The sequence below is a fragment of the Somniosus microcephalus genome, chromosome 27, assembly GCF_052327205.1.
Source record: "Somniosus microcephalus isolate GS21.2 chromosome 27, FLI_Smic_1.0, whole genome shotgun sequence".
Classification (NCBI taxonomy): domain Eukaryota; kingdom Metazoa; phylum Chordata; class Chondrichthyes; order Squaliformes; family Somniosidae; genus Somniosus; species Somniosus microcephalus.
Window position 1 is genome coordinate 49,207,020 of NC_141013.1, and position 24,437 is coordinate 49,231,456.

The 24,437-nt window shown below is 44.9% G+C and overlaps 1 protein-coding gene across 2 annotated transcripts in view; it reads left to right on the top strand.

Moving 5' to 3' along the window:
- Positions 1-24,437, top strand: part of ankdd1a (ankyrin repeat and death domain containing 1A) — a 162,493-nt gene that overhangs the window by 113,823 nt on the left and 24,233 nt on the right. For both annotated transcript variants that reach the window (XM_085968938.1, XM_085968937.1), the window contains one exon: positions 18,986-19,117. In XM_085968938.1, coding sequence (XP_085825064.1) covers positions 18,986-19,117 — 132 coding nt within the window. The remainder of the gene's footprint in view (positions 1-18,985; positions 19,118-24,437) is intronic.

Below are 24,437 nucleotides of genomic sequence, written 5' to 3' on the forward strand. Positions count from 1 at the left end.
GGAACCACGAGAACTGAGCATAACGAGAGACTGAAAAAAGTGCTGGAAGCAACAAGGAAAACAAACCTGAAGCTGAATAGAGAGAAGTGCCAGCTCAGGGTGACAGAACGGACATTCGTGGGAGATATCCTTAGCAGTGAGGGCATCAGACCAGATCCCAGAAAGGTGTCCGCCATTGAGAATATGCCAAAGCCACAATGCAAAAAGGACGTGCAGAGGTTTAATGGAATGATCAACTACATGGGTAAATTCATATCCAACCTCTCAGAAAAGATGGTGCCACTGAGACGACTAACTGAAAAGAACATAGAATGGGAATGGAATCATGAGCATGAGAAGTCATGGAGCGATCTAAAGAAACTGCTCAGAGGAACCAGTTCTGAGGTTTTATGACCCAGCGAGACCCATCAAGATATCATCAGATGCACCACAGAGTGGGCTCGGTGCCGTTCTTCTGCAAAAATATGATTACTGGCAACCTATTGCATATGCATCGCACTCAATGACAGACGCGGAGATGCGATATGCTCAAATAGAAGAGCTGTTCAGCATCACATATGCCTGTGAAAGATTTCACCAGTTTGTGGCAGGACAAGCAATCAGTGTAGAGACGGACCATAAGCCCGTGATTGCATTGTTCCAAAAGCCACTAAATAGCTGTCCGCTTAGAATACAAAGAATGATGATCAGGCTGCAACGCTATACACTGAATGTTGCGTACACACTGGGTAAGCTGATGTATACAGCAGACATGTTGTCCAGAGCTGTTGACCCAAGTGAGCCCGCAAACACCAAAATGGATGAAAAAGTGAACGCCTACGTGGACATGATCACAAGTGCACTGCCCATAGCAGATGCAAAAATGGAGCTCATAAAGACTGAGACAAACAAAGATGAAACAATGAGACGACTGAGGAAAAGCATCTTGGATGGATGGCCCAACATGAAGCAAGACTGCTCACCTGACATGGCAGAGTACTGGAACTGCAGGGTGGAACTATCAGTGGTCGAAGACATCATCTACAAAGGAAGTAAAATAGTTATCCCAAAGAGTCTGAGAAAAGAGATGCTAAAAAGGATCCATGGAGGACATCTGGGAATCGAAAAGTGTAAGAAAAGAGCACGAGAGGTGATGTACTGGCCACGAATCAACCAAGATGTGACAATGAGGTGTCAAACTGCACAATACGTATGCCTGAAATATCGAGCAAGCAATCCGGTAGAACCACTAAAGCCACACCCAGCGCCAGACAGACCTTACCAGAAGGTAGGCGCTGACCTATTCGTATGTCAAGGGAAGGACTATCTTGTAGTCACAGACTATTACTCCCTGTATCCAGAGGTTTGTAGACTGTACACCACCACTGCAGATGCTGTGATAACATGTATGAAAGCCATATTCTCCAGACATGGCGTGGCAAGCGAGGTCTTCCCAGACAACGGACCCCAGTTTTACAATGCAAGTTTCCGACACTTTGCCAAAGAGTGGGACTTTGTCCACACAACGTCAAGTCCTCACTTTCCACAGTCCAATGGACTAGTGGAAAAATCAGTCCAGACAGTGAAAAGACTGATGTACAAGGCAAAAGACAGTGGAACGGACTTCTACCAGAGCATGCTTGTATACCGCACAACGCCGCTCGAGTGTGGTATGTCACCAGCCCAACTCCTTATGGGACGTCTGCCAAGGTCAAACCTACCCATCCCGGAGAACCTCCTGAAAACAAAAGAGGGGGAGAAAGTGAGGAAGTTCAAAGAGCAACAGAAAGAAAAGCAAAAGTACTACTATGACAGAGGAACACAAAACCTACCTGAACTCCACACTGGTGACCAAGTAAGGTTCAAAGACAAAACAAACATATGGACTCGGAAGGGAACTGTCCTGAGTGAAGTTCAACCAAGATCATACACCATTCAGACAGATGAGGGTGCTGTTCTGCGAAGAAATCGTCGAGATCTTCTCATGGGACCAGCCACAGCAAGTCAAAAGACTGATACTGTTGAACAACTTGATCACACAGCAGGTCAAAAGACTGATACTGTTGAACAACCTGATCACACAGCTGAGAAACCATCATCTGAGGCAACAACTCAGATTCAAGGACAATCAATCAGAAAATCCTCAAGACACGTGAAGCCTCCTGAGAGACTCATTGAGCAAATTTAAGGACTCTTGTTATAGAAGGAAGTAATGTTATCTTATTCTCTCTTCAAGTTCTAGGTATTTACATATTTCATGTGAACACACAAAACAAGGTTAAAAAACCTTGATCATGATAATGTAAGTTCATTAAGTGTTAGTTAAAATGCAGAGGAATACAAAGAAAACATGTTGTTAGATAAAAGTAAAATACTTTTGTTTTAAGAAAGGGAGATGTAATGATATCAGCAAATTTGCCTGTTTGATTATTTATGCCTTACCAGCACATTTGCTTGATTAATTATTTATGCCTGACCAGCAGAGGGCATGAGAGAGACAAGCAGTTTAGCTTTAGTTTTCGTTTTAGATGGATCTCTAAGATGGTGTCTCCTGTAATGCTGTTAACTGAGTTGAATATACTTTAGATAAAAAGTCATTCTCTTTCATGAATGTGTCGTCAATGAACCCACATACAAATCAATACAATCGGTGTGGGAGGTATTTTCAGCAGAGACATGGCTGGATGAATACAAAGCCACCTTGAATTATGCAGCTGGCTGACTACTCGTCAAGGCCTTATTTGCTGCTACTCCTTAATCGTGCCTTTGTACTCTTATCTCTTCCAAGAACAGGCTCTTTCTAAACAGTTACCACCAAGTTGTAATTACAAGCAACACTTCAGAATGTCTTTGGTCAGCTAAATTTATGTTAGTTTAAAAAGGGTTAATATAGCCAAGTATCCCATGGTGCTTTGCGTTTGTTTTCCAGCCCAACAAGACATATTATACCGGTCAAATATTGAGGCCCACCCCTTTATATCCCCTAAACCAAATTTTATCCTAACAATCCCCCCTTTTGGCCCTTGGCTAAGCCCAAGGTAGCCAACCCTTATCTGTCACCCATGGTTGCCCATAGGTATGCCCTGCTTGGTGTTGCCCTCTTGCAAACACCTAAGCATCCCCTGGATAGTTACATATGCAAGATGCTGTACCTCATCTTAACCAGGTTCCCTTCGTGGTGGCCACCAGTCTGGATGGAAGAGAGGCAGAACATCTGATGGTTCTATCAAACTATGATTGTCTTCCCTTCTATATGCACCTTACCCCATTAGATACTCCTCCCGGTACCACTCAGACGTGTTCTTTGTTGAGATCAAAGAGACACTGGGGACATTCTCACCCAGGCTCTGTTTTACTGCCTTTGCCAACTTTTTCATCCTCTGCCTATGACATTTATGACAGGTCATGAAAATCAAGAAGCACATTACAGCAAACTACACTACTACTAATACATGAGAGATTAATCTAATCCAAGGATGGATCTGTATATTCAGTCCCCAACTCCAGAGGTCATCCCACCAAGTGGTGACTTTAATTTGGTCAATGTCATACTTAATGTTTTTATTGCTCTGTTGTAGGTTATAATAAACCTTCTGGGAGAGGCGTATCTCCATTCGCAATACTTTAAAGTGTTCAGGCAACGGGGGTATCGGATACCCAAATGTGTTCTGATAGTCCTTTAAGTCTTTCTTGATATCTTCAGAAACTTGTAAGGTGGTGAGGTTATGCTGGTGTATCTCCACCAATTCCTCGTGTCCAATCCGTACCGGGATTTCAGGAGTGAAGCAGAACTCTGAACTTGGAATATCACAAGTTAGATTGGCATATTTAAACATTTTCAAATTAGTTGTAACGCAATATTCACCCTTTCCAGCATATGCCACTTGAGTGGGTTTTAAATCCGCCTCTAGGGCCTCCACGGTACAGTTAATATCCTGATTGGTACCAGTATTGTTAAACCCACACTGTGCTTCTGGACTGTGTCCAATACCATGTCTAGTAACACATCCCTCCAATTTCGTTCCAGCCAAATTCCCTTTAATCTTTACAGCATATGGTAACATATTGTGATGGGATATGTGCATTCCGTCCTTCTACCCCAATATTCTGGATTTGGTACACCTCTCGTCCTTGGGCTTCGGGTGCCATCGCCGGTATTACCAATACCAACCCTAGGAGCCCTCCCCCATCAGGTTTACACTCGACTTGTGTGGGGTACACCTGAACCATTGCTCTAAACTGGCAATCCGTCAAGCTCCTGCCTGCTACTGCCCGTTTAGAGGTACCGTCCCCCTTGTGCCCACCGGTCAGGTTCGCCCTCAATTGTTGATTCGTTATCCATAAGGGTACTTCCCCTGCCTGTATCTGGGCCAGGTTTTCTCTGGTTTGTTCCACAGTCCAGTTACCATATGTGCTACATATGTCATTAGCAGCCACCTGCTGAGATGCATTGTACTCTTAATTTATTAACGGTTTGGGCGTGTGTTTCTAGCACTGTAGCTATCCTTTGCAAATGTATGGTCAATGTTTGATCCTCAGATAATTCCTTATCCGTATTCTCATTTGTTTTTTGTAATACAGCTTTAATGCGAGATCCTAGGTCTCACCTTTTGATGGAGTGTCGCCAAATCAACAGTATTAACAACTGAGGCACCCACATTAAAGGCAGTTGCTGCGTCATTTATCACAGACCTTACACGTCTCCATAGCTGTCTATCCCTTTTACTGTGCCCACCTCCACTCCATCTCACACCTTGTTTTAACACTTGAGTTAGAAGGTGTTAATATAATTATTGAGTATTCTTAGAACACCATGTAGGTAAGGCCGTATCTGTCAAATCTAGCACTACTGGTACAAGCTCATGTTGTACATGATCATACAATTAGTTTACAAGATAACTTCTAGAGTCCATTATAAAAGATGTAATAGCAGAGCACTTGGAAAACAGTGACAGGGTCAGACAAAGTCAACATGGATTTACAAAAGTTAAATTGTGCTTGACTAACCTACTGGAATTTTTTGAGGATGTAACTGGTAAAATAGATAAGGGAGAAGCAGTGGATGTGGTGTATTTGGACTTTCAGAAGGCTTTCGATAAGGTCCTGCATAAGAGATTAGCGTGTAAAGTTAAGGCACATGGGATTGGGGGCAAGGTATTGACTTGGATAAAGAACTGGTTGGCGGACAGAGAGCAAAGAGTTGGAATAAACGGGTCGTTTTTCCGAGTGGCAGGCAGTGACTAGTGGGGTACCGCAGGGATCGGTCCTTGGACCCCAGCTATTCACAATATATATTAATGATCTAGACAAGGGAACTAGATGTAATATCTCCAAATTTGCAGACGACACAAAGCTGGGTGGGCGTGTGTGCTGTGAGGAGGATGCCGAGAAACTCCAGGATGATTTGGACAGGTTGGATGATTGGGCAGAAGCATGGCAGATGCAATAGAACGTGGATAAATGCGAGGTTATCCACTTGGTAGCAAAAACAGGAAGGCAGATTATTATCTGAATGGCAATAGATTGGGAGAAGGGGAAGTGCAACGAGACCTGGGTGTCCTTGTGCACCAGTCGCTGAAGGTATGCATGCAGGTGCAGCAGGCGGTTAAGAAGGCAAATGGTATGTTGGCCTTCGTAGCAAGAGGGTTTGAGTACAGGAACAAGGATGTCTTGCTGCAGTTGTACAGGGCCTTGGTGAGACCACATCTGGAGTATTGTGTGCAGTTTTGGTCGCCTTATCTGAGGAAGGATGTTCTTGCCATGGAAGGAGTCCAGCGAAGATTCACCAGGCTGATACCTGGGATGGCAGGAATGACGTATGAGGAGAGATTGGATCGATTGGGCTTGTACTCGCTGGAATTTAGAAGAATGAGGGGATCTCATTGAAACTTATAAAATTCTGACAGGACTGGACAGACTAGATGCAGGGTGAATGTTCCCGATGGTCGGGGAGTCCAGAACCAGGGGTCACAGTCTAAGGATAAGGGGTAGGCCATTTAGGACAGATGAGGAGGAATTTCTTCACCCAGAGAGTGGTGAACCTGTGGAATTCTCTACCACAGAAGGCAGTAGAGGCCAATTCATTAAATATATTCAAGAAGGAGTTGGATATATTTCTCAAGGCTAAAGGGATCAAGGTGTATGGGGATGATCAGCCATGATCGCATTGAATGGCGGAGCAGGCTTGAGGGGCCGAATGGCCTACTCCTGCTCCTGTGTTCTATGTTTCCATTTATCAAATCATAATTTTCCTTCTATCACTGTGGGGAAATATTAACTTAACATTACGAAACTTAAATTTAATAATGTCCAATATCTTTAAATTTCATACTAAAGTTGTTGCTTGGTGAACTTATACAGCTGACAGTGGAAAGGGTTAACTCCTTTGCAGGCTTTTGAATGTGGAGCAAAACATTAACAGCCTCATGCAATTGCGTCACTTCACGTAAATAAAAAAAAATTCGCAATTGAAAAAGACAGTTGTGTTTTCACACTTTAACTAAACACGAACACTTGGGCTTCATTGGTCAGAGTCCCTTTCTCAGCTGCCCGCTTGGCTGCCTCGTCTGCCTATGCATTGCCCTGTTTCTTGAATTGCTTTAATCAGAGCATGCTTTAATATACGGTTCATGCATTCCACCATGCCCGAACTTTGCGGACGATAGGGTATGTAGAGCTTTTGTTTAATTCCCATTAGTTTACACAGATCCTTCATTATTTTGCCTGTGAAGTGCGTTCCTTGGTCGGAATCTATTTGTAAGGGTACCCCCCATCTAGGTATGACCTCCACCAGGATCCGCGCTACTGTCCCTGCGGAACAATCTCGGGTAGCAAAGGCTAGTAAACTGATCAATGATTACAAGGCAATATTTCTTCCCTTGTGATTGAGTCAATGGTCCTGTAAAATCAATCTGCAGTTTCTCCCACAGTCCCTTTGGCCATAGTTGATGGCGCATTTTTATTTTAATGGTTCCTCCTGGGTTACACAGCGCACACACCATACAGTCGTGGCAATGTTTATCAATGGCATTATTCAGTCCTTGCCACCACCAGCATCGTTCTATCATGTGCTGCATGGTTTTGGATCTTGCGTGATCAATGCCATGGTACAGTTGCAAAAGGGTTTCCTGTATACATTTGGGGGCGATAACTTTCCCATGGTTCCATCACAGTCCATCTATATAACTTTCTTTACCCCCTTTTGCTCTCCACCCTTGCTTTTCTTCCTGAGGTGTCTTGGTGCAGCTGATACAAATTAACCTCATCTATGGGGGTGCAGGTGGCCATTGGACATTTGTCACATTGGCATATTTCTTTATAACATAGGGGTGTTTCCTCATCATCCGGTTCTGCGGCGGCCCGTGCCGCTGCATCCGCCCTTGCATTCCCCCGCTGCTCCTTATTTGCCATCTTCTGGTGCGCTTTGATTTTAATTACGGAGGCTGCAGTAGGTGCCTCAGCGGCTTCTACTAACGTTCGTACTATTACTTCATTCTGGATGGTATCTCCTCCAGAGGTCATGCAACCCCTTCTACTCCAGGGTCCTGCATAATCCTGTACTACCCCGAATGCATATCTACTATCGGTGTAGATGTTCACCCGTTTCCCTTTTGCATAATTTAGTGCCTCTGCTAATGCTACTAATTCTGTCACTTTGCAGATATGTGACCTGCCAATTTGCCTCTCTGGACTAATGTCCCGTCTCCATTTACTACTGCCCAACCTGTACGTGCTACTCCATCAGTTACTTTCCTTGACCCATCTACATACAGGGTTAAATCTACTTGCTCCATTGGTTCTTCCCCAATTCGTCCTATATTTTTATTTTCTTCCGTAACCGCACACCCTTCTCCCTCAGTGACCACCCATTCGGCCGGATTGGTCTTCATGTCCCTAACTACTTTTACGGATTTATCCTTGGGCAGTAATACTGTTTCCCATTTGGCCCTTCTCCCGTCCGAGAGAGTTTTCAGTCTTCCTGTATTTAGCAGCTCTATGATGGTGTGGGGAGTATGTAGTACTACTTCCCGCATCATAGTAATAGGTTCACTGATTCTGATTGCCCATGCTGAGCAATCAAGGGCTTGCAGGCAATGGCTAAAGCCAGCTGCTACTGGGACTATTTTAGCAGAATAGTATGCTACCGGTCTTTGCTTATCCCCATTGTCCGGTGTTACCACCGCTGTGTAATGCCCCCCATGGTTGTGGCAATAGACGTGAAAAGGTTTCCTCATATCTGGCAATCCTAATGCGGGTGCCGACGTGAGGGCTTGTTTCACTTTACAAAACCTGTTTCATGGCTGGGGCCCCAGTCCACCAGCTCCTGGGATGGTTTCCCCCCTTTGATCAAATCCTGCATAGGCTGGGCCATTTCTGCATATTCTGGGATAAAGTTCCGGCAATAATTAAATAGCCCTAATACCTGCTTGACCCCCTCCCCTCTCTGGCGCGGTCCCTTCCTGCTGCCATCTCTAGCTGCTTGTAAGTACGGGACTGAGAAATCAAAGCACACAGCCAGTGGTTGCGTGCTGCTTCTGCTAGCTTTCCTCTTGGTCCTAGTGCCCCTCCCATCTGTCTTCGGGCATTTGTCTCTTCCCTTGTGTTATTATGTATCCTAGGTAGATTACTTCATCCTTCCCTACCTGTACCTTTCTAGGGTTTACCTTTAGTCCCGCATTCTGTAGGGCTCCCAGTACCGTAGTCAATCAAATATTGTAGAAGGACCTGCCACTATCGGATGTTCTTGCGGAGCGGAGTTATCTTATTCAATTCGGACTACACCAATTTACGCCACAATGAAATAGGTTAATCTACCTCATAACTCCAATTTAATCCAGATCAATTTTTTTTTTTTTAAACTAACCAGTATCACTTGGAAAAGAAAGAAGGAAGCCATTTTAACAAAGAAACAATCACTCATGCCTTGTAAACATTCACATTCAAATTCATTTTCTTCCAGGTACACTGGCGACTGTAACGTCAAGGCCGAAGCTTATCTTTTGTATCAATAATGAACAGACAAAACAAAATAGCACATTCTTGCAGAAAACAGTAAATTATGTCGTATTTCTTACTTTCTTCAGATGTCTTTCCAAAATACTATAAAAACATTGAATATAACTGAAGAAAAATTAGTTTTTCAACATTTTAAACAAATCAAATCAAACTGCTTTGGAAGATTTCACCATAGCAACCACAACTCCAAGGTTAAATCTTAGACTGAAACTTAATCTTTTGTTAAACAAATTGTTTTTGTTCTTCCCAGTTTTTTTTTTTTTTTGGGACAGACTTTCAGACAAAGGAATATTGTAACTTCTTAAACATTCATAGTCAGGAAAACATTCACACTTTAACACACAATTTCATACAACCTGAAATTCCAGCATATTTTTAAGGTTCCTTTCACTCAGCAAATCTTGTGTTTTATTTGTCTCGGCACAGATGTTAGAGTCATAGAGTTATACAGCACAGAAAGAGGCCCTTCGGCCCATCGTGTCTGCGCCGTGCATCAAGCCCTGTCTAATCTAATCCCATTTTCCAGCATTTGGTCCATAGCCTTGTATGCAATGGCATTTCAAGTGCTCATCCAAATGCTTCTTGAATGTTGAGGGTTCCTGCCTCTACCACCCTTTCAGGCAGTGAGTTCCAGACTCCAACCACCCTCTGGGTGAAAAAGTTCCTCCTCAAATCCCCTCTAAACCTCCTGCCCTTACCTTGAATCTATGCCCCCTTGTTATTGACCCCCGTACTAAGGGGAAAAGTTCCTCTTTATCTACCCTATCTATGCCCCTCATCATTTTGTACACCTCAATCAGTTCCCCCTCAGCCTTCTTTGCTCCAAGGAAAACAACCCCAGCCTGTTTAGTCTTTCTTCATAGCTGAGGCACTCCATCCCAGGTAACATCCTGGTGAATCTTCTCTGCACCCTCTCCAAAACAATCACATCCTTCCTATAGTGAGGCGACCAGAACTGCACACAGTACTCCAGCTGTGGCCTTACTAGCGTTTTGTACAGCTCCATCATAACCTCCCTGCTCTTATATTCTATGCCTCGGCTAATGAAGGCAAGTATCCCATATGCCTTTTTAACCACCTTATCTACCTGCTCCGCTGCCTTCAGGGATCTATGTACATGTACACCAAGGTCCCTCTGACCCCCTGCTTCCTAGGGCCCTACCACTCATTGTGTATTCCCTTGCAATATTTGTCCGTCCAAAATGCATCACCTCGCACTTTTCAGGGTTAAATTCCATTTGCCACTTTTCCGCCCATCTGACCAACCCGTTTATATCGTCCTGTAGCCGGAGGCTTTCCTCCTTGCAATTTACCACCCCACCAATTTTTGTGTCATCTGCAAACTTACTGATCATACCTTTTACATTCTCATCCAAATCATTTATGTAGATCACAAACAGCAAGGGACCCAGCACCGATCCCTGAGGTACCCCACTGGACACAGGCTTCCAGTCACAAAAGCAACCTTCGACCATCACCCTCTGCCTCCTGCCACTCAGCCAGTTTAGGATCCAACGTGCCCTGGATCCCATGGGCTCTTACCTTCTTGACCAGTCTCCTATGCGGGACTTTGTCAAAAGCCTTACTGAAGTCCATGTATACCACATCCACAGCATTTCCCTCATCCACACACCTAGTCACCCCCTCGAAAAATTCAATCAGATTGGTCAGACATGATTTACCCTTGACAAAGCTATGCTGACTATCCCCGATTAATCCTTGCCTCTCCAAGTGGAGACTAATTTTGTCCCTCAGAATTTTTTCCAATAATTTCCCTACCACAGATGTTAGGCTCACTGGCCTGTAATTCCCTGGTTTATCCCTGCTACCCTTCTTGAATAATGGTACTACGTTAGCTGTTCTCCAGTCCTCTGGTACATCCCCAGTGGCCAGAGAGGTTCTGAAAATTTGTGTCAGAGCCCCTGCAATCTCCTCCTTTGCCTCACACAGCAGCCTGGGATACATCTCGTCCGGGCCTGGGGATTTATCCACTTTTTGGCCTGCTAAAACCGCTAGTACCTCCTCCCTCTCGATGCTAATATGTTCAAGTATATCACAGTCCCCTTGCCCGATTTCTATGTCTACATCGTCTTCCTCCATAGTGAACACAGATGCAAAAAATTCATTTAAAACCCCGCCCACATCATCTGGCTCTACACAGATTGCCGGTCCCTAATGGGCCCTACCCTTTCCCTGGTTATCCTCTTGCCCTTAATATACTTATAAAACATCTTAGGATTTTCCTTTATTTTGCTCGCCAGTGTTATTTCATGGCCCCTCCTCGCTCTCCTAATTTCTTTTTTAAGTATGCCCCTGCACTTTTTATACTCCTCTAGGGCTTCCTCCATCTTTAGTAACTGCCAAAAGCCCCCCTTTTTTTCCCTAATGCATTTTTGTATATCCCAAGGTTCCCTTTGCTTGTTGGTGCCACCCTTAACCTTTACGGGAACATGTTGGCGTTGTACTCTATTTCCCTTCTGAAAGTCTCCCACTGCTTTGATGTGGATTTTCCTATAAGTAGCTGCTCCCAGTCCACTTTGGCCAGATCCTGCCTTATCATATTAAAATCGGCCTTCCCCAATTTAGAACCCTTATTTCCGGGCCGTGTTTGTCTTTTTCCATGACCACCTTAAATCTCACCGAATTATGGTCACTGTCGCCAAAATGCTCTCCTACTGACACTTCCACCACTTGCCCGGCTACATTCCCTAGAATTAGGTCCAGTACCACCCCCTCTCTTGTAGGACTTTCTACATGCTGGATCAAAAAGCTCTCCTGGATGCACTTTAAGAATTCTGCACCCTCTAAGCCTTTCACACTCTGACTAGCCCAATTAATATTGGGGAAGTTGAAATCCCCCACTATTATTACCCTATTATTTTCACACTTCTGAGATTTGCCTACATATCTGTTCCTCTATCTCCCCCTGACTGTTTGGGGGCCTATAGTACACTCCCAGCAAAGTGCTTGCCCCCTTTTTGTTTTTAAGTTCTACCCATATGGCCTCATTAGAGGAACCCGCTAATATATCATCCCTCCTTACAGCAGTAATTGACTCCTTAATTAATATTGCAACACCCCCTCCCCTTTTGCACCCCCCTGTCTCGCCTGAAGATTCTATACCCCGGAATATTGAGCTGCCAGTCCTGACCCTCCCTCAACCATGTCTCTGTGATAGCAACAATATCGTACTCCATGTGTTCAACAACAACTTCAGTTCATCCACCTTATTTGCAAGACTCCTTGCATTAAAATAAATGCCTTCCAGCCTTGCCATATTCCCTTTTGCCTTCACATATTTGCTCTGCCTTCCCAGCTGACTTGTTTTTTTCCTCTGTATTTGGCTGTAAATCACCCCCTACTATAGTTCCACTCTGTATCCCATCCCCCTGCCAAGTTAGTTTAAACCCCCCCCAGCAGTGCTAGCAAACCTCCCCGCAAGGATATTGGTCCCCCTCTGGTTCAGGTGTAAACCGTCCTACTTGTACAAGTCCCACCTTTCCCAGAAGCAGACCCAGTGATCCAGGAAACTAAAGCCCTCCCTCCTACACCAACTCTTTAGCCACGCATTCATCTGTTCTATCTTCCTATTCCTATACTCACTGGCACCGGGAGTAATCCAGAGATTACAACCTTTGAGGTCCTGCTCTTTAATCTACTACCTAGCTCCCTAAAGTCTTGCTGCAGGACCTCATCCCTCTTTTTACCTATGTCATTGGTACCAATGTGGACCACAACCTCTGGCTGTTCGCCCTCCCTCTCCAGAATGCCCTGCAGCCGCTCAGTGACATCCTTGACCCTGGCACCAGGGAGGCAACAAACCATCCTGGATTCACGTCTACGGCCACAGAAACGCCTATCTGTTCCCTAAACTATAGAATCCCCTACCACTATTGCTCTCCCACTGTTTTTTCTCCCTTCCTGGGCAGCAGGAGCACCCCCAGTGCCAGGAAGTTGGCTGCTGCTGCCTTCCTCTGGTAAGCCATCCCCCTCAACAGTATCCAAAGCGGTATACCTGGTTGAAAGGGGGATGGCCACAGGGGTCTCCTGCACTACCTGCCTGCTTCTATTGTTCCGCCTGGTGGTCACCCATTTCCCTTCTGCCTGTGCAGCCCTACCCTGCGGTGTGACCAACTCACTGTACGAGTAATTCGCGACCCTCTCAGCATCGTGAATGCTCCACAACCCATCCACCCGCAGCTCCAGCGCCGCAAGACGGCCCGTTAGTAGCTGCAGCTGGATGCATTTCTGGCACACATGTTGGTCAGGGACACTGGCAGCGTACCTGAATTCCCACATAGAGCAAGAGGAGCACATCACGGGGCTGGCCTCTCCTGGCATGGCCTACCCCTTTAATCAATTTAAGTTAACTTAGTGCAATACCACCAGTAAAGTAAGCCTTACCTGGTCTCTGGAGCCCTTTGTCGGCCCGCTCTGCCGCCGAAGCACTCGCCGAAGCTCTGAGGCCTTGCCTCACCTAACTTTCAGCACTCTGTTGAAAATCGCACTTCAAAGCCTGTTTTTATAGGCCCTGAAACAAAGACTTGCTGAGCTGAGCCCAGCTACAGCAGAACCAGGTTAACCAGATTACTCCAGTTTCCCTTGTTAACTGCCTTCAGCTGCTCTGAGTTGTAGGACTTGTTTAATCCCTTTTTAACCCTGCTTAAAGCTGGGAAATTTAGATTTTAAACAGTACACAGTAAATGTGGAACAAACAAAAGTTTGATTTCAGCAACCAGTTAAGACTCCCTGACTCACCCAACTCTCAGCACTCTGTTGAAAATCCACGTTAGTAAAGCTTTAAGTTTTTTTTTTCCTTTTTAAATCAGTGACTCAGCAGCTTTTCCTGGCTTTCCAAATCCATGTTTTTTTTTTCCTTCCTTTGCTGAGTTTTCAAATTGGTTAGCCTGCAAATTAGATCTTTTTCCTTCTTTATCTCTCCCTTCTGTTTCGATTCCTTACATTGTTTCTGGTAACAAGCTAAGATGACCATTCCCCCTTTTCCCTCTTTATCTTTGGTTTGTCCCCTCCACCAAGCTCTTTGGCTCTCGGCACTGTCTTCGGGATCCCATCCTTTCTTTTTCATAGTTTCGATAAGTTTTTGATCTTTGTCCGCTAAATAGCGGGTGACGGAGTCGGGATCTCCCCAAGGGGTAGTCCGTCCCTCCTTTATTTCTGCATCCTTTTTAGGCATTCTAGATAACTTCCGACTTACTTCTCAATGGCTCTTATGTTTCTCTATCATTCACCCACACACTTATTTTGCGCACACTCACTCGTCACGGGATCACGATCCTGTGGTGTTTATAGTTCCCGACACCTACTTGATCCTGGCCGTCACGTGGGACGACGTCCTCTTAACTCAGGCTCAGGCTAGGCGTTTGAGATAGACAACCACCCTTGTCCGTGTCGATCACCCCTTGACTCTCAAGGATCCAATCTTATACTTTATCGGAACAACAACACAAAACTTATACTCTAAACAGACAAACACTTATACTCTAAACACCCTTTAACTTGAATCCCTCCGGATCGTCACCCGGTATTTCCGTATTCTGGGTTTCTAAACCCTTTAGCGCTTTCCCACCTGGGTTTTTAGACCCTTTAGCGCTTTCCCACCTGGGTTTTTAGACCCTTTAGTGCTTTCCCACCTGGGTTTCTAGACCCTTTAGCGCTTTCCCACCTGGGTTTCTAAACCCTTTAGCGCTTTCCCACCTGGGTTTCTAAACCCTTTAGCGCTTTCCCACCTGGGTTTCTAGACCCTTTAGTGCTTTCCCACCTGGGTTTCTAAACCCTTTAGCGCTTTCCCACCTGGGTTTTTAGACCCTTTAGTGCTTTCCCACCTGGGTTTCTAGACCCTTTAGCGCTTTCCCACCTGGGTTTCTAAACCCTTTAGCGCTTTCCCACCTGGGTTTTTAGACCCTTTAGCGCTTTCCCACCTGGGTTTTTAGACCCTTTAGTGCTTTCCCACCTGGGTTTCTAGACCCTTTAGCGCTTTCCCACCTGGGTTTCTAAACCCTTTAGCGCTTTCCCACCTGGGTTTTTAGACCCTTTAGCGCTTTCCCACCTGGGTTTCTAGACCCTTTAGCGCTTTCCCACCTGGGTTTCTAGACCCTTTAGCGCTTTCCCACCTGGGTTTCTAAACCCTTTAGTGCTTTCCCACCTGGGTTTCTAAACCCTTTAGTGCTTTCCCACCTGGGTTTCTAAACCCTTTAGTGCTTTCCCACCTGGGTTTCTAAACCCTTTAGTGCTTTCCCACCTGGGTTTCTAAACCCTTTAGTGCTTTCCCACCTGGGTTTCTAAACCCTTTATACCTTAAAACGCATCCTCTTGGTCCACCCCTGAAGCCTGTTGCTCCTTCACTCGCTGTTCTTTATACCACCGCTACCCCGATCCGCCTCGCTGACCTCCACGTTAAGGGTGAATATTGCTACTCACCTTTCCGTTTATGTCGTTGTGGAGGATCGATCAGCAGTCCGGCGGTGTCCCACTTCTGACAAGGAAAATCTGGAAGGCAAAATAGAACTAACAGACTCAGGTGTTACCCAGATCAATAGTTTTATTACGAGTGCACACAGGAGAACTATCTCAGCTACCCTTAGCTAGAGACATTGTTCTCAAGGGGAAAAAGTGGCAATACAGCTTAGTTTATACAGTTTATTAGACAACACCCACTTATTACTAATGGGGGTGTATACATGAGAATATTGATGCTTCATTGGTTTACATGATTAATCAATCAACTATTAGGCCTGTCCTTTGAACTCGAGTACCCTCTGGATATGTCAGTAAAAAGCTTATCGACTGTAGAGGCTTCATATTCATGAGCTATCTCTTACTCTTGTTATCGGTGTTGGAGGTATTTTCAGCAGAGACATGGCTGGATGAATACAAAGCCACGTTGAATTATGCAGCTGGCTGACTACTCGTCAAGGCCTTAATCGTGCCTTTGTACTCTTATCTCTTCCAAGAACAGGCTCTTTCTAAACAGTTACTACCAAGTTGTAATTACAAGCAACACTTCAGAATGTCTTTGGTCAGCTAAATGTATTTATGTTAGTTTAAAAAGGGTTAATATAGCCAAGTATCCCATGGTGCTTTGCGTTTGTTTTCCAGCCTAACAAGACTGAATGGCACCTTTCAGACATATTATACCGGTCAAATATTGAGGCCCACCCCTTTATATCCCCTAAACCAAATTTTATCCTAACAATTGGTGTGACAAAAAGGATATAGAGGCACTAGAGAAGGTACAAAAAAGATTCAGAAGGATCATATCAGAACTGAGAGGTTATAACCATCAGGAAAGACTGAACAGGCTGGAGCTCTATTCTCTAGAATAGAGAAGGCTGAGGGGTGACCTGATAGAGGTCTTTAAGATTATGAAGATGTTTCCACTTTAATTATCCTAATATAGACTGGCATAGTAACAGTGAAATTGGCAAAGAGGGAGAGGAATTTCTGAAATGTGTGCAGGAGAACTTTTTTGATCAGTAAATTTCCAGCCCAACGAGGAAGGAAGCGGCACTGGATCTCGTTCTGGGGAATGAAGTGGAGCATGTTTCAGTGGGGGAGCATTTGGGGAACAGTGATCACAATATCATTAGGTTTAGCGTAGTTATGGAACGGAACAAGGAACAATCAACGGTGAAGATACTCAATTGGAGGAGGGCTAATTTCAGTGAGTTGAAAGGGGATCTGGCCCAGGTGGATTGGAATCAAAGATTAGCAGGTAAAGCAGTAAATGAGCAATGGGAGGCCTTCAAGGAGGAGATAGTTCGGGTACAGAGTAGACATATTCCCACGAGGGGGCAAGGAAGGGCATCCAAAGCTAGAGCTCCCTGGGTGACCAAAGATATAGAGATTAGAATGAAACCGAAAAAGGAGGCTTATGATAAATGTTGGTTTTATAATACAGTAGAGAATCAGGCAGAATACAGGAAGTACAGAGGAGAACTGAGAAAGGAAATAAGAGGGGAAAAGAGAGAGTTTGAGAATAGATTAGCGGGTAACATAAAAGGGAACACTAAGGTCTTTTATAAATATGCAAATAGCAAAAGGGTTGTCAAAGGAAGGGTGGGGCCGATTAGGGACCAAAAAGGAGATCTTCTAGTGGAGGCAGAGGGCATGGCTGAGGTACTAAATGAGGACTTTGCATCTGTCTTCACTGGAGAAGAGGATGCTGCCAATGTAGCAGTAAAGAAGAAGTAGAGAAATTGGATAGGATAAACCTAGATAAAGAGAAGCTACTTGAGCAGTGCTCAAAGTAGAAAAGTCCAGGTAGGATACATTCTAGGTTGCCGAGGGAAGTACAGCGGAATTTCTGGCCATTCAATTCTCCTTGGATATGGAAATGGTGCCAGAAGGCTGGAGGATTGCAAATAGGGGAGAGCGATAAACCCTGTAATTACAGGCCAGTCAGCCTAATTCGGGGGTGGGGATTCTTTGAGACAATCATCCAGGACAAAATTAATTGGCACTTGGAAAAATATGGGTTAATAAATGACAGCCAGCATAGATTTGTTAGAGGCAAATCGTGTCTGACAAACTTACTCAAGTTCTTTGATGAAGTAATGGAGAGGTTGATGAGGATAGTGCGGTTGATGTGTATAAGAACTTTCAGAAGCACTTGGGATTAAAGGGGCAGCGTGACTACGAAATCTGAGTTTGGTGTCATCTGTAAACTTTGAAATGATGTCCTGTATACCCAAGTCCAGGTCACTAATATATACCAAAAAGAGCAGTGGTCCCAATACCGACCCCTGGGGGACACCACTGTACACTTCCCTCCAGTCCGATAAACAACCCTTAACCACTGCTCTCTGCTTTCTGTCCCTAAGCCAATTTTGTATCCGAATGGCCCCCTTCTGTGCTGTATCATTCTATGATTGTGGGGGAGTCCAAAACTACAGGGGCCATATATACAAGCTAGCCACCAATAATCCATTCAGGAATTCAGGAGAAATTTCTTTACCCAGAGAGTGGATAGATTGTAGAACTCGCAACCATGGGGAGTAGTTGAAGCGAATAAGCACAGATACATTTAAGAGGAAACCAGTTAAATACATAAGGGAGTAATTCTATGTAATCAAACATTACCTTCTCTTTAGAAATCGATGCTGACTATATTTTATTATACTCTCTGTCTCTAGATGTTTTGTTATCTCATCTTTTAGCAAAGATTCCATTATCTTTCCTCCCACTGACACTATGTAAACTGGTCTATAGTTTTATCTCCCTGTTTGAATATAGGAATTATATTTGTTCTTTGCCAGTCCTCTGGCACTATTCCTTTTCTATTGAATATTTATATATGGATACTAATGTCTCTGCTATCTCCTCCCTAATTTCACTGAGTATGCACGGTTGCAATTATTGGAAGCTGTGGTTTTGTCCTGTAACTGTTGCAATACCCCGCTGTCATTTCCTCTTTGTTAGCCGCTACCGAGAAAACATCTTTGTGTTATTAGCATGTGATTTGAATATGCCCGCCCATATTTGGCCTGGTGTAGTTTGTGAAATAACAACAGAAAATGCTGGAAAAACTCAGCAGGCCAGGCAACATCCGTGGAGAGAAAATAGAGTCAACATTTCGGGTCAAACCCTTTGCCAAGACATCATCACTGAGGCGGGTCGTGTAGAACTGATCCAACATCTCCGCTGGCAGCAACACACACCGGCCTAGAGTGACAGTGACTTGGAAACCCCCCGGGAGAGCTCCCCCTCCCCCGAGAGAGATCCCCCCCCGGGTGTGATTCCCCTCCCCCCGGGTGTGATTTTCCTCAGGGTTCACATTCCTCAAAATAACAAGTATCAAGTTCAGCCCCTCCCCCTCACTAAAGCAGCTCTTCAGTCACTGAGCGGATGAAGAATCAGCCAATGTTGTTTGTAGATTTGTCAAATAGTCCATTATTTTTGAAATAATGCAGCTGGTTTAATCTGCCCGAGGACACATTGTCAGTGTGTAATATTTGCACTTTTTTATCAACAGGTTCTAAAAGTTACAAGGAGCACGGACACCGAATGCTGCTGAATTGGCTGCCCGGTGTGATCACATCAGGAGAAAACCCAATTAAAGGGCTGTATGAAGGCCTAGTGGCAATAGGCAGGAGGGACCTGGCCGGTAATTGAGAATAAATTGATCTATTATCAGAAGAACGGCTTCAGAGGGCGGCTGCTTTGCCCAATGTGACACTTGGGTTGAGAGACTGTGATGAATTTCTTCAGTTCTCTGCTGACTTTGTCAGCGATACTGGAACGCTGCACCAGTATCAAAGACAGACTGATCAGCAGCAGGTCTGATAAAATGTGTTCAGTACAGGATATATCAGACTATATAGCGAATTGAAGAGGGATCTGGCCTGGGTAAATTGGTGTCAAAGATTGTTAGGCAAAAATGTAATCGAACAATGGGCTGACTTTAAAGAGGAGATGGTTCAGGTACAGTCGAGGTACATTCCCACACGGGGAAAGGGAGGGCAAACAAACCCAGAGCCCCCTGGATGATGAAGGAGTTAGAGAGTAGGATGAAGCAGAAAAAGGGGGCGTAGGACAGATGTCAGCTTGATAATACAAGGGAGAATCAGGCTGAATATAAAAAGTACAGAGGAGAAGTGAAAGGAAATAAGGGGTAAAGAGACAGTATGAGAATGGACTGGGGCTAACATAAACGGGAATCCAAGGGCCTTCAATAGACATATTAACAGTAAAAGGGTTGTCTGATGAGGCCGATTAGGGACCGAAATGGCGATCTATTGGTGGAGGCAGAAGGCATGGCTGAGGTACTAAATTAGTATTTTGCATTGGTGTTTACCAAGGAAGAGGACTTTGCCAAAGCTACGGTAAACAAGGAGGTTGCTGGAATACTGGATGAGATAAAAACAAAGATGAGGTACTAGACAGGCTGGCAGTAATTAAAGTGGATAAGTCTCCCGGTCCGGATGGGATGCATCCTAAGTTACTGAGTAAGGGTCGAAATTGCGGAGGTGCTGGCCACAATCTCCCAATCCTCCTTAGATACAGGGGTAGTGCCAGAGGACTGGAGGAATGCAAATGTTACATCCTTGTTCAAAAAAGGGGAGAAGGATAAACCTGGCAATTACAGGCCAGTCAGTTTAACATCGGTGGTGGAGAAGCTTTTAGAAACAATAATCCGGGAGAAAATTAACAGCCACTTGGACAAGCATGGACTTGTTAAGGACAAATCGTGTTTGACTAACTTGATTGAGTTTTTTGATGCGGTAACAGAGCGGGTGGATGAGGGCAGTGCAGTTGATGTTGTGTATTTGACAAAGTACCACAAAGTCTTGTTAGCAACATTGAAGCCCATGGGATAAATGGAGCGGTCGCAGCACGGATACAACATTGGCTGAGGGTTAGAAAACAGAGTCGTGGTGAATGGCGGTTTTTGGGACTGGAGGGAGGTATACAGTGGAGTTCCCCAAGGTTCAGTACTAGGACCACTGCTGCTTTTGATATACATTAATAACTTGGACTTGGGGGTACAGAGCACAATTTTGAAATTTGCTGGTGACCCGAAACTTGAAAATGTAGTCAACAGTGACGAAGATAGTGCTAGACTTCAGGAGGACATGGACAGGCTGGTGGAATGGGCAGACACGTGGCAGATGAAATTCAACGCAGAAAAGTGTGAGGTGATACGTTTGGGTAGGAAGAATGAAGAGAGACAAAACAAGCTAAATGGTACAATTTTAAAGGGGGTGAAAAGAGAGATCTCGGGGTGTTTGGGCACAAATCTCTGAAGGTGGCAGGACAGGCTAATACAGCAGTTACTAAAGCAAATGGGACCCTGGGCTTTAGAAATAGAGGCAGAGCAAACGAAAGCCAGGACGTTATGCTAAACCTTTATAAAACACTAGTTCGGCCCCAGCTGGAGTATTGTGTCCAATTCTGGGCTCCACACTTTAGGAAGGACATGAAGGCTTTGAAGAGGTTACAGAAGAGATTGACAAGAATGGTACCAGGGATGAGGGGTTACAGTTATGTTGATAGACTGGAGAATCTGGGGTTGTTCTCCTTGGAGCAGAGAAGGCTAAGAGGAGATAGATTTAGATAGAGTCTTTTTCTTCTCCTTCTTCTTAGGCAGTCCCTCGGAACCGAGGATGACTTGCTTCCACACTAAAAATGAGTTCTCAGGTGACTGATGAGTCCAATGCGGGACCTGCAGTCTCTGTCACAGGTGGGGAAGACGGTGGTTGAAGGGGTGGATGGGTGGGGTACTTGGGTTGACGTGTGCTCCTTCCGCTGTTTGCGCTTGGCTTCCGCTTGCTCCCAGCGAAGAGGCTCGAGGTGTTCGGCACCTTCCCGGATGCTTCTCCTCCACTTTGTGCGGTCTTGGGCCAGGGATTCCCAGGTGTCGGTGGGGATGTTGCACTTTTTCAAGGAGGCTTTGAGGGTGTCCTTGAAGCATTTCCTCTGCCCACCTGGGGATCTCTTGCCGTGTCGGAGCTCCGAGTAGTGCGCTTGTTTTGGGAGTCTCATATCGGGCATGCAGACGATGTGGCCCACCCATCGGAGCTGATCGAGCGTGGTCAAAGCTTCGATGCTGGGGATGTTGGCCTGAGTGAGAACACTGACGTTGGTGCACCTATCCTGCCGATGGATTTGCAGGATCTTGCGGAGGCAGCATTGGTGGTACCTCTCCAGTGCTTTGAGGTCCCTGCTGTACATGGTCCATGTCTCTGAAGCATACAGCAGGGCGGATATCACTACTGCTCTAGACCATGAGCTTGGTGCTGGGTTTGAGGTCCTGGTCTTCAAACACACTCTTCCTCAGGTGGCCGAAGGTGGCACTGGCACACTGAAGGCAGTGTTGGACTTCGTCATAGATAGAGTAAGTAAAGAGACACTGTTTCCAATGGCCGAAAGGTCGATAACGAGATGGCACAGATTTAAGGTGACTGTCAAAAGAACCAGAGGCGACATGAAGGAATACTTGTTTACACAATGAGTGGTTAGGATTTGGAATGCACTACTTGATAGGGTGGTGGATACAGATTCAAAAGGGAATTGGATAAATACTTGAAGGAGAAAAAATTTGCAGGAATAGGAGCGGGGCAGTGGGAGTAACCGGATTGCTCTTCGAAAGAGCCAGTGCAGATTCGATGGGCCGAATGGCCTCCTTATGTGCAGTACTACTCTATGGTTCTGTGACTGCAAAAAGCACTTAGTGTAAAAAGTTTAGTGTAAGCTATATAAGTGTTTTATAAAAGTTTAACTTAACTTCCTTGCTTTTGTGCTCTATTCCTCTATTTATGAAGCCCAGGATCCCATATGCTTTTTTAACAGCTTTCTCAACTTGTTCTGCCACTTTCAAAGTGTAAATATATCCTCAGGCCTCTCTGTTCCTGCGCCCCCTTTAGAACTGCACCATTTAGTTTATATCGGAGCGTAAAAAGCACTGGAATCAAGGAATCATTCAGCACAGAAGGAGGCCATTCGGCCCATCATGCCTGTGCCGGCTCTTTGAGAAGAGCTCTCCAATTAGTCCCACTCCCCTGCTCATTCCCAGTAGCCCTGTAAATTTTTCCCTTTCAAGTATTATCCTATTCCCTCTTGAATGTCACTTATTGAATCTGCTTCCACCACCCTTTCAGAGTGCATGCTTTGGTGGCTGTGCCTTCTGTTGCTGAGGCCCTAAGCTCTGGAATTCCCTGCCTAAACCTCTCTGCCTCGCTACCTCTCTTTCCTCCTTTAAGATGCTCCTTAAAACTGACCTAGTCAGAGTGGAAATAGAAGGATCTTTCAGATGAATACGTGGCTAGCGGAATGGTGCAACGGGGAGGGATTCAAATTCCTGGGACATTGGAACCGGTTCTGGGGGAGCTGGGACCAGTTCAAACCGGACGGTTTGCACCTGGGCAGGACTGGGACCGATGTCCCAGGGGGAGTGTTTGCTAGTGCTCTGGGGGAGGATTTAAACTAAAATGGCAGGGGGTTGGGAACTTGAGCAGGGAGACAGAGGAAAGGGAAACAAGGATAAAAGCAAAAGATAGGAAGGAGAACAACAAAAGTGGCAGTCAGAGAAATCAACGGTTTAAATCAAACGTGGCCACAGTATAAATAATAATTCTAATAATTCAAAAAAAACAAGCCTGAAGGCTTTGTGTCTTAATGCGAGGAGCATTCATAATAAGGTGGATGAATTGGCTGCGCAAATAGAGGTAAACGAATATGATTTGGTTGGGATTACGGAAACATGGCTCAAGGATGGCCAAGGCTGGGAACTCAACATCCAGGGGTATTTGATATTCAGGAAAGATAGGCAAAAAGGAAAGGGAAGTGGGGTAGCATTCCTGGTTAAAGAAGGGATTAACACAATTGTAAGGAAGGATATTAACTCTGATGATGTGGAATCTGTATGGGTAGAATTGAGAAATACCATGGGGCAGAAAACGTTAGTGGGAGTGGTATATAGACCTCCAAACAGTAATGCAGAGGTTGGGGGTGGCATTAAAAGGGAAATTAAAGAAGCGTGCAATAAGGGCACGACAGTCATCATGGGTGACTTTAATCTACATATAGATTGGGCCAACCAAATTAGTAACAATACTGTGGAGGAGGAATTCCTGGAGTGTTTACGGGATGGTTTCCTGGACCAATATGTCGAGGAACCAACCAGAGATCAGGCCATCTTAGACTGGGTATTATGTAACGAGAAAGGATTAATTAGCAATCTTGTTGTACGGGGCTCCTTGGGTCGGAGCGATCATAATATGATCGAATTCTTCATTAAGATGGGGAATGAAGTAGTTGACTCAGAGACTAGGGTCCTAAATTTAAATAAAGGAAACTACGATGGTCTGAGGCGCGAGTTGGGTAGGATTGATTGGGGAATGGCACTCAAAGGGTTGACGGTGGATAGGCAATGGCAAACATTCAAAGACCGCATGGATGAACTACAGAATTTGTTCATCCCAGTTTGGCATAAAAAAAAACAAAAAAGGTGACTCAACCGTGGCTAACAAGGGAAATTAGGGATAGCATAAGATCCAAGGAGAGGACATATAAATTGGCCAGAAAAAGCAATAATCCTGAGGATTGGGAGCAGTTTAGGATTCAACAAAGGAGGACAAAGGGATTAATTAAGAAGGGGAAAATAGAATATGAGAATAAGCTTGCAGGGAACATAAAAACTGACTGTAAAAGCTTTTATAGATATGTGAAGAAAAAAAGATTGGTGAAGTCAAGCGTAGGTCCCTTGCAGTCAGAATCAGGGGAACAAAGAAATGGCAGACCAACTAAATACATATTTTGGTTCTGTCTTCACAAAGGAGGACACAAATAACCTCCCAGAGATGCCGGGGAACATAGGGTCTGATGAAAGGGTGGAAATGAAAAAAATCAGTATTTGTAGGGAAATGGTGTTAGGGAAATTGATGGGACTGAAGGCCGATAAATCCCCAGGGCCTGATAATCTACAT